Source organism: Sinocyclocheilus grahami, unplaced genomic scaffold (assembly GCF_001515645.1).
Source record: "Sinocyclocheilus grahami isolate Dianchi unplaced genomic scaffold, SAMN03320097.WGS_v1.1 scaffold2083.1, whole genome shotgun sequence".
NCBI lineage: Eukaryota > Metazoa > Chordata > Actinopteri > Cypriniformes > Cyprinidae > Sinocyclocheilus > Sinocyclocheilus grahami.
In genome coordinates, this window is record NW_015507262.1 from 48556 (window position 1) to 66911 (window position 18356).

General features: G+C 37.6%; 1 protein-coding gene across 3 annotated transcripts in view; it reads left to right on the forward strand.

The window, feature by feature from the left end:
* Positions 1-868: 868 nt before the first annotated feature.
* LOC107573984 (sentrin-specific protease 6-like) overlaps positions 869-18356 on the forward strand; it is a 31604-nt gene continuing 14116 nt past the window's right edge. The window contains exons 1-8 of one of the 3 annotated variants that reach the window (XM_016260447.1): positions 869-1264; positions 5866-5959; positions 8328-8391; positions 10122-10219; positions 12166-12315; positions 12686-12747; positions 13053-13138; positions 15781-16186. In XM_016260447.1, the coding sequence (XP_016115933.1) occupies positions 1234-1264; positions 5866-5959; positions 8328-8391; positions 10122-10219; positions 12166-12315; positions 12686-12747; positions 13053-13138; positions 15781-16186 (991 nt within the window). In that variant the 5' untranslated portion in view covers positions 869-1233. The remainder of the gene's footprint in view (positions 1265-5865; positions 5960-8327; positions 8392-10121; positions 10220-12165; positions 12316-12685; positions 12748-13052; positions 13139-15780; positions 16187-18356) is intronic. The other 2 variants (XM_016260448.1, XM_016260449.1) reach the window with 2 other exon arrangements.

Sequence of the window (18356 nt, forward strand, 5' to 3'; positions counted from 1 at the left end):
GGAGCATATGCCCGCGACACCTGCGGATTCTATGCCCGCAAAACACATGCGTATCATATGCACGCCAACAATTTTCGTATCATATGCACGCGAAAACAGCATATTTTATGCACGCCAAACACATGCGTATCATATGCACGGCAACGAATTTCGTATCATATGCACGCGAAAACTGCGTATTTTATGCACGCAAAACACATGCGTATCATATGCACGACAACAAATTTCGTATCATATGCACGCGAAAACTGCGTATTTTATGCACGCAAAACACATGCGTATCATATGCACGACAACAAATTTCGTATCATATGCACGCGAAAACTGCGTATTTTATGCACGCCAAACACATACGTATCATATGCACGCCAAAGTCCGTTTTTGCGTATCAATACCACGAGTTTTAGTTTTTATTTGGCGTACTATTTATACGCACTTTCATGAGACTGGTTTGTTATCACATATGTTTGTGAATAGTGACTTAAAGTGACAGATACATTATTATAAACCTGGAGCTCTGATGTTGTGTGTCTCTTTCTTTCTGTAATTTTGCTGCAACTTGGACTTTTAAAGGTTGAGTTTTATATAAATAACCACAGCTATCCCCAATATTATGCATGGCATGGACTTGCATGGAATTAATGGTGTTATTATTTACAGGGTCAATATTTCTAATGTTTTAGGATTTCATTTTTTAGCTGTTGTTATTCATGAGTTAAGTGTCATGGTCATTCACACCATATGATGCTTATATTCTAGATTAATACTGATATTTAAGCAGAATATTTAAGAATAATCTATCTAGCAAATAGATTATTATATGCACGACATTTTACTAATATTGCACAAAAGTCTTTGACGGAAGTGACTCATTAGCGCTTCATGCTGCAGAATAATGCACTTTTAACCGCTCAGAGTTTCACAAAATGTCTTAAAACTACACGTTTTATTACATGCATTTTAGTCTCCCACACTGGTCGCTTAATTATCTTTGCGAGTGTAATATTTTGATCCCCGCAGTCAGACAGACGGCGATATCTTACTTTGGTGCTCTTTTCAGCGGGATTTCTGCCTATTTGGACTGAAAAACACAAAGCGACATAATTTTGCATAGACTTAATTTGAGTGACATTGGGATGTGAACTCATGAAATCACATGTGAAATATTAAAGTGTTGAAGTGACAGAAAAGTGCAGTGCGCGAGGTTAAACTCGTTTGAAGGGATGGACCAACATGAATCATAAAAAGAGTCTGTTTATTGAAGGTAAGACGCGTCTTTATTGTGTTTTAATGTGCTTTAATGTGCTCTTGTGTTCGTGTATAAATGTGAATCCGTCAGATTTCATCGTGTGTGCGTTAGCGCACGTGCTAACCGAGCAGCAGCATTCACGCTGCAAAAATATAAGCATCTGAGCTGATTAAACAATAAATATACTTACATTAAAGTGCATTGTATTACACGTGTGTAGTTTGAAGGTCTGTCCCCTTGTTAAAGTATCTGTTTCAGTGTATGGATGCTAAAGCAGACTGGGGCCTGATGCTATGCGAGATAAACAAACTTCAGAAATCATTGAATTAAAAAAATATATATAACGTTATATATCTTAAATCATTCTAAATGTGCTCACTATGCCTTGTCATCAACCATAAATAGGACTGTATCTATGCATTCATCACGACTTGAGATTTTTAGCTGTGTTTCTCATTGATTCAACGTGGGCCCTCCAACCCTGTAATATCAGTATAACGTTACGTGAAAATATTATTTTCCTCTCATATGAATATATTCTCCTGTGTTCATCTGCAGAATAATCATATTGCCATCAAAATACATAAAAGACATGAATGAAATGTTCACATTCATGTCGACTACACTTGCAAATGTGATCAAATATGTTAGTGTTTCTAATTTATATGCAGCTTTATCAAGAAAAACTTTGATGTTGGTTCGACAAAGTCTGAAGAGTGGTTTTTAAAAATGGTCAAGTCACCTTTCCTTATATAGTGCATTATACAAGAGTTTTTACAGAGATAGTTAGGACTATAGGTGAATACAGATAGATAGATTGATTTAAAAAAAATGCTTTTTCTCATCAATATAGCATTTAATTGATTACAAATAATCAAAAGGAAAAAAACAGTAATAGTGTCATTGATTTTTGATAGAAATAATAAATGTTTTCCATTTTCAGAAATCTTGTCTGCAGCCATTACTTCTATTAAAGGGGTCATATGATGCGATTTCAAGTTTTCCTTTCTCTTTGGAGTGTTACAAGCTGATTGTGCATAGATAAGATCCCTGAAGTTGCAAAGACTAAAGTCTCAAAACCAAAGATATATTCTTTATCAAAGTTAAGACTCTGCCACGCCCCCCTAAAACGGCTCGTTCTAACACGCCCCCACATGTCTACCTCACTATGTGGAAATATTAGCATAATGCGCCCAAATGTGCACGCAAAGAAAGAAGGTGTGGTTTCAGTAACCGCAGTTAGTGTTGAAGCAGCATGTCAGGGAGACGCTGTGTGTTTCTAGACGAAAGCAAAGCATGTCAACATATTCTGTTACACCAAATACACAAAATAATGATCTTTAAAAAAAGCATCATATGACCCCTTTAAATTGTTAAAATGTTGCATTTTCTTCTTGGTTTGGTTTGTATCGAGCGGCAACCTCCCGCTCTCTCTCGTGAAGCCAACACGGAAGTGACTTAAACTGTAATTCATCGACTGGCCGCTAGAGGTGGGCTGCAAAAGGGAGTCAATCCCATAGACTCCCCATGTTAAAATGACCAACTTTACAGCAGTAAATTTTTTTATAACTAATCCGTTTAAATTATATTAAGCCTTAAAGTTCTGCATAATTGAGGGCGTGGCCACTTGAGTGACAGATGGATTGCTGCTGCTGTCACCACCGTCGAGCTAGGTGGGCGTGGTTTCAGCAACCTGCTCCCCCCTTTTTTCCCCTTTTCGATTATCCGGGAGTGACGCGCGGTGACGCGCTGCCAAGATGGCGACGGCTGGCTGCGCCTACTTTAGGCTTCAAAACGCTCGTCAGAAGTCTACGGGTTACGTCACGGACACTACGTCCATGTTTTTATACAGTCTATGGTTTGTATTCACAAGGCAACTTTTGAAAGCATGCCAAAATGCTTTAGTTTTTGTGAGTAAAACTGTCCTCTCATTGGTCAGAGTACAACTTTTTTATGTTCCTCGTGGCGTCAGCCATCCAGAAGTTAGCTTAGTGGGCTGATTGTGATTGTAGCCATCATTCCCGCTGATAAATTTGATATAATTAACAGATAGAGCCTTCATCGGGACAGCATTCGTGTTATGCAGCTGTTTCAGAAGAGCAGTTACACAGCAGTTTAAGATGAAGGCGATCTCGGACTGATTGTTTTGGTGCAGAACCGAGAGCAGGATTGCTGTGTTCACATGTGCCTGAAGGAACTGTACTAAGGCTGAAAATGTGCCAGATTCAGAAACAAATGCTCCAAACAAGCCAGGTGGGAACATGCCCTAAAACTGCGTCAGTTGATGTGATGCACCGGCTGTCAAAGTGAACATTGCAAATCCATTTGTCCTGTTGTCGGAAGTAAGGCTGCACGATAAATCGAAATGGAATCGAGATCGCGATTCGACAGAAGCTGTGATTGTCATGCGTATCTTTCAGTGAAGCACGGTTCTGTGATCAGCAGTAAATCTCCATCCAAAGGCCAGAGAAACTCCAAATACGCCTCGCAGAAGAAACCCAGAAAATGGCTATCGCTGCAGCTGAATAAACAGAAGATTCAACTGCTTTCATTGATTCAACGTGACTAATAAACACACGACTACAGCAATATACCATTTATCTGAGTTCTTATTATTAGAATTTTCATTAAAATAAAGTATATTTATAATGCCTTTATCACTGCTTAAATACTATGAAATATGTTGCGTGCCTTATTCTGTGTAAGAAGCCACATCATCTCACTGAAGGATTTATTTCAAACACTCGACTGACGTTATGAAGTGAGTTTGGAGTAAAAATATGTTATTAAATGTGGTATTTTCACATGCTTTCAGATGGAGCAGCATTTACTTCACAGAGCCGTAGTTCACTGAGAAGCTATGCAAACAGCTGTCATTATCGCAAACAATTTCTTCGATTTCATAATCGCGATTTTTTTTTGGGTAACTTGTCAGTGAACTACGTCTATGTGCAGTAAATGCTGCTTCATCTGAAAGCACGTGGTGATGATTTCCTGCTGATTACAGAACCGGCTTTATTAACAAAACGCGCATGACAATCGCATTCGATTAATCGTGCAGCCCTAGTCGGAAGTAGTGTAAATCAATATATATGTATATCAATATTTGAAAAGTGCATTAGTTTATTGCTTGCTTTTGACACGATGTGACACACTGCTTACACACTGTAAGAAACACTGTGTTACATAATCTTTCTAATATGCTGATTTGGCACTCCAGAGACCTTTTTTTGTTATTAGCACAGTTAAAAATGTTTGTACTTTATTAACAAAACGCGCATGACAATCGCATTTGATTAATCGTGCAGCCCTAGTCAGAAGTAGTGTAAATCAATATATATGTATATCAATATTTGAAAAGTGCATTAGTTTATTGCTTGCTTTTGACACGATGTGACACACTGCTTACACACTGTAAGAAACACTGTGTTACATAATCTTTCTAATATGCTGATTTGGCACTCCAGAGACCTTTTTTTGTTATTAGCACAGTTAAAAATGTTTGTACTTAATAATGAAGCGTGGAAACGGCTCCAGTTACCAATTTATTGAGTACGCTTGCATTTCTTGCAAGTTATTGTACACATGTGAATCAAAATTTGGTTTTACATTTTTTTTATTTAATTTTTTTTAAAGGATGCTATTCTATGCACTGCTGTCTTGAAAGAAGAACACAGACTAGAACGTTCTGGGAAAAAATGTGTAGCCAAAAGTTGGAGTAGCAATTTGACAATTTCATGTAAATGAAATGTTCAATTAGTAAATGATTGTTCTTATCTGTCATATATTAGGGGTTAAACAGATCGCAGTTGATCTGTAATGCATACAGACCAGACCCCACAGTTCAGCACGCATGTGATTCGCAGATTAATTAGCCAATTTACATGTTCAAGAGATTTTAAACCACAAGAAGAAGTGAAAGAGAACTCGATTCGTTACTCACACGAAGCACGCACACGCATATGAGTTGATTCCTCTTTCACGTCTCCTTGTGTTTGAGGTACATACACGTATAATTGTCAAAAAACCCTTCTTGGCATTCTCATTCTCTGTGCTTTAAATATTTTGTTTTCTTGCTTATCTGAAAAATCATCCGATCCGTGACTCAAAAAAACACAAAATGATCCGTTGAACCATATATATATACTGTATAATATAAATCCCACCCCCCTTCAGCCAGTTTGTGAGAATATTTTCAAAATATAACCGGTAATATAGGCCTAACCCTTGCTTTAATATATCTGGTAGAAGTGTTATATCAGCACAGCGGTCATTGCTGCAAGTGGAGGATTCATTGATGAGCAAAGTTTCAGTATGTATGTGATATATAAATAGTTCATAGTTCATTTTAGCAGTTTTCATGAACCGTTGGAGATTAAAAGTCTCTTTGAACCCTTTCACCAAATTGCAGCTCATTGCATCTCAAATGCATATTGGAGTGCTGAATGTTGATTTATATTTACATTTGATTTCTTATTAAATTCTTTTTTCAGAAGATAAATATTTGATTCCTTATAATAAAAGTTGATATAATCAAATGGATATGATATGATGAAAGTTTCTTATGATATTCCTTATGGCCATGTTCTGATACGTTGTTCTGATGTGTTTGATAGCTCTGGATAAATGTGAGGACAGGAGAGATGGAGGCTTTAAGCAGACCTGGAGGTGTTCTCTCTCAGATGATATTGAAGACGACAGCAGACATGAGTAAGGTCATTTAGCACAGAGCAGCTTACAGCCCACTCAAGCATCTCTGCATGAACGCTTCCTGCACGCTTAAAGCTGCTTTGAGTCAAGTGTTGTTATCACCGTATACAGAGAAACATTTAGGCCAAAGAGAAGTTAAAGAAATACAGAGCCCCACATGCTTAAATGATCACAAATTCTGCAAAACCAGTGTTAATTTTGACAGCAAATGTTGATCTAGTCTTAGTCATAGTCTTTTGACTAAAATGCCATTTAGTTTGTCATATTTTAGTCATCTGAATTGTTTTAGTCGACTAAATCTGGCTTTTAGAAAAATCTAAAAGTAATGAATTTAGATAAATATATATAAATATAACATTATATAAATAAATTTAGATGAATCCTTATTAGGGTTACTAAAGTCATTCAGTCAAGAGCAGTGAGTGATTTTCTCTCTTTTTTTGTTGTTGTTGCTTGATTAACGTTAATGACACATACAACAGCAACTAAATTAGGCTACTGTCCCTTTAAAACCGAATGCATGGATGCATTATAATGATACACATCCGATATTCTCCCAACTGTTTATGTTCCCTTAAGACATAACCGAGTGTGTTTACTTGAATACTCGTCAAAACGGACAATTCAATATAATTTTGTGTGTATTTCTCCGTTCATGCAAAGCGAAAGAGAGCTGAATTCAGTCGTGCGCTGTTTGAGAGGCGCTTTTCTGTGCGCGCGCTTCGGGTGTGTGCGCTTAGAAAACTGGACCGAATTGAGTTCTCGTTTTTAACGTTTTTTGAGACGTGCAGCAAGTGTATGCTAGCTTACGTCCCGCCGGATAGATCGGTAGGCTTTTACACTTCAAATGTGCGCATCTGGCCTCCTAACCATGCAGGAGAGTCGTTCTGACTGGATGTCTTACTAAATCGTCCCTCCCTAAAATCTCGGTTTTTATTAATTGACGAAAATGTCAATAGATTTTCGTCATAGTTTTTAAACGAGTTTTTATTTCGTTATCGTCTCGTTTTCGTCTGTGAAAAAATGTCGTTTACGAAAATTATTCATCAACGAAATTAACACTGGCTAAAACCATACATATAGTGGTCTGCTGCACTGGAAAAAAACTGCAATCAAACCAAGTGTGACACCATCCTAAGGGCTGGTTCACATACAAGTTTTTCACTGTGCTACTTTTCCATAGTTTTTTTTATGTAAATACTCTCTAGATCAGGGGTCGGCAACCTTAGGCACGCGTGGAAAATCAACGGCACGCTAAGCACATGCAAATTAATGTTACATTTTTTTGCAAAATGAATATTATTTGTTTAGTCCAACAAACATTCGCATGACAAATTACATAATAACCCTTAATCATAATTCGGTTAAATTTTAGTTAAAGTTGTCACTGTGCATAGACGTCACGTGTCAGCGATCACCGTGGTGCTGAACTTCAGGCGAGGTTAACAAATGGTGACACAAAAGTTGATGTTCGGTCATTTCAGCCGTCTTGGAGAGAAGAATATGGATTTATTTTTCAAAAAGATTGTGCCGCTTGCACTTTGTGTTTCGAAAATGTTGTATGCCGCACATCTAGTGTTAAGCGCCACTTTGAAACAAAACACGAGAAATCCTTTACAGATCAGACAGATAAGGCAGAGTCCATCAGGCACGTTGTGTCCAGTTATGAAAAGCAAACCAGTACTCTCCATGCTTTTGCTCAGTCTATAAACAATGCTACTGAAGCAAGCTACCGAATTGCTCATTGCATTGCTAAACACGGAAAGCCATTCACGGACGGAGAATACATTAAGGATGCTTTCCTCTCTAGCGCAGAGGTTTTATTTGATGGCTTGCCTAACAGCTTATAACAGTTTTAAAACATTTTATTTTAATATTGTTCCATTGGTAAACTTAACATAAATGTCAGTGTTCTCTTAAAAACAGTTTGGAAAGACGCCTTTGATCACTAATTTAATGTTTAATGCTTTTTTGCTGCTTTTTGTCCCCAAAAATAAAAATTTTGTTTCTGTTATGCGTCTTATGTTTATTGACCGTTTAAATCTATTGAACAATTATATTGTGATATAATAAATAAACCATAATATTAAACATTAATGTTGATGTGGCACAGTAACTGCCAAGAAAAAATTAAATGGCACATGTCAAAAAGGTTGCCGACCCCTGCTCTAGATGGATATCTTGCATCATTGCGCTCGCATCTTTTGTCTTGCGTGTGGCATGCCGTTCTAAAAATGTGCTGCTCAAGTTTAAAAAAAGTTTAACTTCTCGAAAAAACTTCATTTTTTCCCCATTCAACTGCTCAAGTCTTGGGTTTTTCAAAGTAAATGAATGGCCTCTTAAGTGTCTTTCTCTTGTTTTCCACTAGCGCCGCTCTTGTGACCATGGAGCGAGTGAGTGGCCAGCAGGAGCTTTCCCCTGAGGGAATGAAGGTACCCGCAATCTTTCTGTCTCTCTCATATGCTCCATTATCTTTCAGTTATCGTTCAGTGATTGAGCTCCAGTCCTCTCTGTCTTTCTCCTTCCTGCTCCGGTCTGAGTCTGTATTGTTTTCTTACCGTTTTTTGCACCATTGGTGTATAACAGACTAATTATGTCTCATGGTGTGGTAACAGCTATCATGTAGTATTACGATACCACTCTTATTGTTGTGATGATTTCCAGGGTAAGAAATCAACTTTTCCATTAAGGAGCAATGCCCCGTGGAATTGGGTTCTACATCATTTTTTGCCTTTTATAATAATCATTAAATATATGTATTTTATGTCAAATGTTTACATTTATCCAGTTACTTCAATCAGAATAGATAGACTCTTACCAATAAAACTGTATCAATATCAACAAAAGTCATCTTTACACTGTTAATAAAACTGAGAATAAATTACATGCAGAAAGTGAGCAAAGACCGTTCCCCGTCTCTGAGGTGGTCCATGATTTGTGGACTCTCGCAAAAACTCCTGTTATAGTCACTGAAGCTGTCTACAATGCAAAATGAATAATGAGAGCATTTGCAAAAGTGCAGAATTCAGTCAGTAAGTGCATGCACTGAACAAAAGTCTGGCGTTTTCAGAGGTGACTAATCTAAACACCTCTGATTGGCCATGGCATTCATAAGCTCAATAGAAACGTGTGATTGGTTTTCACGATCAACGCAGAGAAAACTGATGCAGGGTGAGCAGATATAAATGTAATGCCGCTCTTTTTCACCCCGTTAATTCATGTTCACTTTTCATTTTAATCGTGACGTAATAGATTGTTTAATTTTTCAGGGGGATTTTTTGCCCCGTTATCTTAAATTTGAGGGGCATTTTTGTTCATTTTATTGGCATTTGTAATTTGTGCTAATTGTTCTAAATCTTTTTAGCTTACTTTCACAACAGTGCATTCTGAAAAAGCACACCATTTTCTAGAATGTCATTGTGTGAAGCAACATTTAAAAAGGACTTGAGTAGACAAACATTTAATTAAAATGCTAATGGTATCATACAACATACCCGCTATATAGAGTAGAGCCCGACCGATATGGGTTTTTTGGGACCGATATTAGGGAGTAAAAAAAGGCCGATATCGACCGATATTCTTTGTGTATATTATAGTACAGTTCCAGTCAAAAGTTTGCCGGACCGCGAATTTAACCACCTGTAACTCCAGACCTCCAGGGGCTATTGACGCGGGGTGCTCTCATTCGAAAGGGGGCCTCTAGACGTACACTCGATTCGCGTTCGAGAGGGTTCCTCGAGCTGAAGGGATCCCCCGAATTTGGTGCGGATTCGCCGCGCCATTACGGAGATATGACCGTTCAAAGTTTCAGTGGTTTTCCATAGACTTAAGCTACAAAAGCATTTCATCCAGGTCGCCAGTAGCAAACAATAGAGCGCGCTCTGCTGGGCAAACTAAGTAATTACACCATTTCAAGCATTATATCTGGGTTATGTTCTGTAAAAAAAATTTCATATCGGCGGCACATTCGATACGATATATCGGCAACTGGCTCATATCGGCCGATAATATCGGCAAAATGATATATCGGTCGGGCTCTAATATAGAGTAACTGTGGTCAGTTGCATGTTAATGAACTCCTGTTTGATGGTTGTTAGGGCTGGTCTGCAGTTATGTTGAGCTATGATCTTATAACCTGAGCACTCTGATCTGTCTTTGGCAGACTCCATCCATGAAGCGCTTCAGTGCTAATGGGTCTGTGGAGACTCATGAACGACGTCCTAATCAATTAAGGAAACTCAACAGAGCCGGCAAGCTTAGGTATTGCAATTGTATTGTGTGTGTGTGTGTGTGTGTGTGTGTGTGTGTGTAAATATGTGTATGTAATAGGGCTGCACAATTAACAATATTTTAATTTCTGCTTCTCTCAATTATTTAAGCATAATCATGTGAGATATATGCCCACTTGTTATTTTTACTGACAATAATTCCTTTTCAATAGACATTTTGTTACAAGCTTCCTCTGGCTTTCATGCTTGCGGTTTCCAGATTTCAAGAGTTTACATCCCTCAACCAGTGCTTCACTCTTAAAAAGATTCATTTTCTGCCCAGTGTTTTACTTAAATTCCCAACCTGGCAACCATGCTCAAGCACTAATGAGCTGAAAACAACAGCAAACATATAAGTCCATTTGAGTGATCTGCTCAAATGAAATTGTAAAATCTGTTTTCTTTCACACAGTCGTTTGCTATGAATAAATCTGCGAGCAAACCCCAGTGATGAACTGAATAAATACAAACGTGATTCTCTTCTGTTATATTGTTTGCGCTTGTGGTTTCTTAATATAGCACTATACAATTCATCTTTGTTGTTGTTTTAATTGGGAAAAAAAACATTCACATAATTAGTGGTCGACCGATATGGGTTTTTTGACAGCCGATGCCGATATCTTGGAAAGCAGGGTGGCTGATGGTCGATATAAAGCCGATATAATTTTATTTATTTTAATTCATATTTAAGAAATTTGAAATCATTTGAAAATGGATTAAAAAATAAACATGCTTATACTCTAGAAGACAAAGTATTTTTCACAAATAAATAAATATTTAATACAAATATACTTAAAAAGGATGTAAACACTGTAACCAACAGGGCACTCGGTATTCTGGGAAGTTTGTGTGCATTGGGAATCATATTTTTTCAAATAAAGCCACGGTAACACTCATTTTACATACAGCACACAGTGAAAATGACATGAATATGACAGTGGGCAAATGCATAAAGCGCAGCATAATTTGAAATCAGTCACAAGTTTAAAGTTTGTCGATCGCGCGTCTCCAGTGAAGCTGAACTCTCCTCCTGTCTGTATTCAATTCGCACGGACCATAGGACCGACCGTCACAGAACACGCAATCATGCAGGTCACATGCACACTTCACAAGATCTCAACTAGATTCAACTAAGTCTGCAAGGTTTGTGAAATTAAATGTTCATTAGTCATTCAAATATTTGTTTAAATTATATAAATGCGTATTTGCGGAATGCTGACGGCAAACGAGAAGGTATTATAATGTTTGCCTTTAATAATATTAAAGCAATCGTTATAATACTTTTTTGTATACATTTTAATTCCTTTGTTTAACAGTTCTATCTGATTATTAGATAGACTTCTATCCGTATTAGACAGAACTGAATGACAACAGCGAACAAGAGGGAGAATGTGAGCACTGTGTGTCCAACCCGCCGCCAAAATAAAAGTCGAAAAACACTGCGGCCAAACAGAAAAACTTATCGGCCGATATTTGAAAATGGCAGATATCGGCCGATATATCGGCCTTATCGATATATCGGTCGACCACTACACATAATTTGGAGTTACTGGAGAAATTATTATTAATATTAGGAAGTTCACTGGTTTAGCTATTCATAGAAGCTTCTTGTACCATTTCCCATAATGTAAAGAGTGTATTCATTTATATAATAAACATAATACATCAGGAAACTAGATGAGGTAAAATAAATCATGCAAGTTGTTGTTCTCTTGATTTGAAAGTGCAATAATTCTGATGAAATGTAAAAGTACATGTCGAATCGTGATTAATAATTGTGATTGTCATTCAGCATAATAATTAAATTTCAATTACAAGACCTTTTTTTTTTATCTACATTTTTATTTTCTAAATGCCTTTCTAAATTGTCAAAATGCCTGTATTTAGATGGAATGTATATGCTCACTGTGCACTGTATTGTTGTTGATGGTCTCCCAGTGAAGCAGCTCATTCAGTGAGTGTCTCCCCGCTCCCCAATCGAACCAGCTATCTGATAATGAGTCCAGCGCCGTCCCAAGGAGTTCTGGTTCAGGGGCGGCTCTTCCAGCATGCACAGTTCTCTGCTCCAATCAGAAAGCTGGAGCAAAGGTATGCTACATTCACATTCTTGGCTGCTCAAAAAAACAACAACTTTGAAATCAGACACACTCGACCTTCCTTTTACTAAAACTTCAACTTCTATTCTGAAATGCATTGTGTGGCTTATTGTATGCCACATACAGTATTGCCCACATTGTCTGTTGGTATGATGAAATGTTTTACCAAGTTAAGCTCTATCTACAGCATTTATGGCATAAAGTGATAACTACAGAAAAAAAAATTCTCTCCAAAATGATTACAAATAATGTTGATAGAGCCTAATTTGCATTGAACCCGGAACATTAGCTGTGACGTTTCTTGAGCGGATCTGATGTATTTCATAATTCTTATGCTGTCTGCCACCGTGTCTCTCCCGCAGATCCAATATGATCCAAAGAGTCGAGCTGGACAGCATTCTTCTCACCTGTCCTGAGAGTTCAGGTGAGCAGATGGAGCAGAACCGATGGGTTTTCTCATTTTCAGAATTTACAAAAAGCAAAAATATCTAACGGATAAACTATAGATATTCCTATGGCATTGAAGAAAAGAGCACATCAAAATGCAGAAATTCAGAAATTGTCTCGTTAATGGAGTTACTTTATGAGCAATCAAGTTGAAGTGTTAATTTAGGTCATTTTAAGTTAAGTCAGTAGTGATTAATCTGAGATGCTTTGAGACTTTTGGAGATCTTGATCAAGTGAACAGGAGTTGATGTTCATGGCTGTTGTTCTGCTGTACGTCACTAGATTCAGACATCAGTGTTAAGAGACGTGTCCATCAGAAACGGCGGGCGATGAACGATAGTCCTGCTCCTGTGGGCAAACCAGTTGAGGTGAGACCATACCCTATACTTCTGTATTACCCCAGTCTAAATGCAGAGACTGAATGTGCAAAAGTCAAATGAGGGTCTTAAAAAGGTCTTAAAGTCTTAATTTGCCCTTTAACACATTAAGGCCTTAAATCAGATCAGAAAGTCTTAAATTAATGGCATATATGGCATTAAATGTTGCACGCATTGCAAATCTTCCTTAGTATTTTTGTCTTGCTTTTTAAAACAAATACCCAATTGCCCTTAAAGGAGACATCGGATGCCCATTTTCCACAAGTTGGTATGATTCTTTAGGGTCTTCATGAAATGTCTGTAACATACTTTGGTTAAAATTCCTTAATGGTCGTTTAAAACAACACCCTTTTTACCATGTCAAAACAGCTTTGTTCACAGCGAGCCATTTCGATGCATGTCTTTTTAAATGATAATGAGCTACTGCTCACCCCTCCCCTCTCCTCCGAGGGGCGTGTCAACACAAGACATGAATTGATCTATAAATGGCTCGGAGGTGATTTAAATAGCTAGCTATCTACATAGAAACCGGCTGCAAATTGAAACGGCTCACTGGATGACATAGGTTCAGACTCAGACAGCCCATAACAAACTGGCTGCGTGTTTTCTTTTCTGCTTTTATGAGCTGGCAGATACGCCAGAAACCTAACTAAATGGAAGAAAATTTCATCCGATGTCCTCTTTAAATCAAGATACATTTACTTTAGTCGTTTAGCAGACGCTTTTATCCAAAGCGACTTACAAATGAGGACAACAGAAGCAATCAAAACTAACAAAAGAGCAACAATATGTAAGTGCAAATGACAAGTCTCGGTTAGCCTAAGATGCAAAATGAAGTAATTAGGGATGCACGATATATCGGCCACCATATCGGTATCGGCCCATATCGGCTCATTTTTTCTGTTATCGGTATCGGCCTGATAAGAAAATTTGGCCGATATCTTAAAGCCGATAAATAATGCATTATTTCCTTCAGAGACACTTCAGATGCGCGCTGTTCGTTTGCAGCCTTTTGTGCAATTGTACATTGTAATATTGTGTTTATTTGATGTATATCTGATTTATCTCATATAGAATGCGTTTGGTTAAGTTAAAAGAGCGCTTCAGTTTACCGGTGATCATCTTTAGCTCAGCACACGCAGCTCAAACAGCAGTGCACAACATTAATAACTATGATTGGGAATGTCGTGTATATAACATTCTAATGAGAACATTATTATAATAAAACATTGTGAATTCTTTGGGTTTAGTTGCCGTGTTTCAGCGCGTTGTTATGGGAAGAGCGCATCCACAACAGGATCACACATTCTGACTATAGCACGCAATAACTGCGTCATCTTGTACATATATAAGTTGTAATATTATGTTTATGTTGTATTAATATTAATCCCAGGATGCATTTCCTTGAGTTAAATAAGCTGCCAGCAAAACGCTTCAGTTTACCATGTTCATTCAGCTCTTCAGCTTCAGCACGCGCAGCTCAACGGCTGCTATTTAAAACAGTGGTATTAATTTGTTACTTTTTCAAAATCATTGATATATTATTAATAACAACAACCACTTGTATTTTTCTCTTATTATTTTCATCAACAATATGGTTTAGTAATTAAAATCATTTAATTATTGTCCGTGCAGAGGCTATTCCGTTTTATTGATCTATGGCGCATTCATTTTTATTCTTTACACGTGTAATGATGTCCAGTGACTTGTTTGCATTATTTATGCAGAATTTTATTTATTTGTAAGGCTTTTTTATGACTAAATTTGGTAATGGGAGAGTAAAAATATTTTTAAAACGTACACCGTTCAAACTAGGCTGCTTATGCTGAAGTGTTTGGGATGTGGCTTTTAATGATGAGACCTTTTTTGTAATCAGGCTCTCAAAAAGTATATAACAATTTGGATATAGATTTATCGGCCAACATATCGGTTATCGGCTTTCAAAAATAAAGAATAATCGGTTATCGGTATCGGCCAAAATTTTCATATCGGTGCATCCCTAGAAGTAATGAAGTCTTGTTTTCTGAGAAATGGAAGAAAATGAGTATAAGTGAGCATAAGTGAGCTTATGCTTAAAACAAGAACAAATAAATGTCGGGGTTGTATAAAAAATGGTTGTCCCTTTAAAATAAGTTTTTTTTTTTGAGCCCATTGGCTGATGTTTTCTTGTTTTAATCATAAACTCATGTCATTTTGATCAATTTTGATCATTTGCACTGCAAAACAAGACAAAAATACCAAACAACATAAATTTTTGCAGTGTTCTCAGAAGGGAGTTATTTCCATATTTTAGTGTTTGGGAGCAGAGCTATTATAGCCTCAAGCTATTTTTTGTTGCTGTTTTTTAATAAAAAGTCATGGAGATTGGTTGGTTGGTATTTTCAAACCTTGAAGGGTTGTTAATACTACTCGCGCGAGCAATAGGGAAAACTGCATACCATCGTATTTACAATGACATGCACTGTGTAAAAGTCCTAGATCATGTAACTTTCAAATGTTGTCTTTTATGGTGTCCATTGAAAGCACTGTACTTCAGCCCCTCACAGCCTCATTTTTATACCCATCAGAAATGAAATATTTTAGCTACCCTAACTAAGGTGTTTTAAGTGTTTTTCTGGCTTTCCCACACCCAGCAGCCCCTTCAGCCTGATGATTACCTCACAGTTTGTGGTAAATGTGGCCAGCCAAGTCAGGACCATGTCAAATGTGACCGCTGTGGATATATCCTACCTGCTGAGACTCTGCCCCTTCCTGCTGTGACATCAGCGCTGCCCCCTCGCCCCTCCATTCGCTCGCAGCCGCCCTCTGCGCCGCCCAGCCTTCAGATAAGCAAAAGCTTTTACAAGTCCACCTCTGGGGGCTGCTCTCAACAGATAGATGTCATCATGAGCCCATCGGTGCGGATCACACATGGAGGTATGCTGCTCCCGCACAATGGAAGACTCGTTGCCTCTTCGGGAAGCTCAGCGTGTAATGGACTCAAGCAAGCTGGAGGCAAGAAACAGCAGATCACCAAACCATGTGAATTAAATGACCCCAGTAAGTACACTACACTTCACACTATTACATCACATTGCAAATGACCGACATGTCAAACTTGTTGGCTAGTTTTCAGTTGGCCTGCCCCATTAGCGATACCCTATCATTAACAAGGACCAAAAGGCACAGTAGAAGTAATTCATAGACTCGCTGGCCACTTTATTAGGTACACCTTTCTAATATTGGGTTGGACCACTTTTGCCTTCAGAACTGCCTTAATTCTTCATGCCATAGATTCAGCAAGGTGCTGGAAGCATTCATCCTAATTTCATGTTGTCTGTATTGACATGATAGCGTCACACAGTTGCTGCAGATTTGTTGGCTGCACATCCATAATGCAAATTTCCCATTCCACCACATCCCAAAGATGCTCTATTGGACTGGGATTGGGTGATTGTGGAGGCCGTTTGAGTATAGTGAACTCTTGTGGTTTGTTAGAAACCAGTTTGAGATGATTTGAGCTTTGTGACATGGTGCGCAATATTGCTGGAAGTAACAATGGGTACACTGTGGTCATAAAGGGCTGGGGTGATATGTCCAAAAAAAATAACACAATAAATAAAATTTTTCATATCAGTGATTAGCACGATAAATGTCAAATTTTTCTTTCTTTCAAGTTTAAAGGCAGATTTCTTCTCTTGAATGAAAGTTGTAGAAACCAGACAGTTAATTGTGGTTTTAAACAACTCTTTTTGTTTGTTTGTGAGAATTAAACACTTGCCAAACAGGTGAACATTTCACAAAATCTGAGGTACAATGTTCAAGACATTTATAATAGTAAAATATTTTTTTCTACATCAAAATATGCACGAGTAAACTTAAGTAAAATCCCTTTTCAGACTTTTTTTTGTTAGTAAAATATCTTGATAGAGAAATTAATTTCTTGCTTTCTGCATGCTCTTATGGTTGATATTGTTTCAAATCATGAACCGGTTTGTTCCCTGACTTTGATGGCACGATGCACATGTAAATTTATGTTCATTAACAAAAACAGTAACATCTGTAAAAATTGTAGCAGCTATAGGGTAAAATTTTTATGTTCTGACCATTTGAGTTAGGACTGTACTTTTTACATCTATAGTATGACACAATTAGATCATGATAACCAAAGGTAAAACCACACATACTGTCGCACCTCACTACCATGGTAAAATCTAGCTATATGCTTTCTGTGGTATTTGTATAAAAACAGTAGCCTAAATACATTTACTATAAATACAAATGCACCAATGCTTTAAGTTAATAAGAACCCTTACTCCTTTAACACCTTTATACATACATGTCTACATTAATAATAAAATCAAATTCCATATGTGTATAGCTCATATTTATGCCACAATACCATGGTGCAGTTAGCGTTACTACAGTAAATCCATGGTAAATCCAACCTCTTTCATTGTGCTTTTGGCGCACAAACACTATATCGAACATGTATTCAAGGGGAAAATATATTGTGATAGTTATCATTATTGTTTTATCGCCCAGCCCTAGATGGACATGGTCTGCAGCAATGCTCATGTAGGCTGTAATGTTTAAACAATGCTCAGTTGGTATTAAGGGGCCCATAGTGTGCCAAGAAAATGCCCCCTATATATCATTACACCACCACCAGCCTGAGCCATTAATACAAGGCAGGATGGATCCATGCTTTCATGTTGTTTACACCAAACTCTGATTCTACCGTCCGCATGTCGCAGCAGAAATAGACTTTTTCCAATCTTCTATTGTTCAGTTTTGGGGAGCCCATGCGAATTGTAGCCTTGAGTTACTGTTGCCTTTCTATCAGCTTGAACCAGTTTGGCCATTCTCGACATCAACAAGGCATTTTCACCCTCAGAACTGCCGCTCACTGGATATTTTCTCTTTTTCGGACCATTCTCTGAAAACCGTGTCATGCCGTGAATGCAGCTTATATCTTGTATACTGTACTCCAGGTTTTCCGAAGACATACGGTAGCTTTGTTTAATGAACAGACCCAGATTTCACTTTTAAAACCGTTTTAGACATGTTTTCTTCAGTGCGTTACTCTTAATTTACAGAAATAATCCATTGATAATCCATAACTTTAAAACAGTGGGCAAGCAGTTTTTGTTTTAGGATGTATTGTTTCCTTTTTTGCATATATGTATAGGGTACCCTATATAGAGGTTCACTGTATTTGTTTTTATAG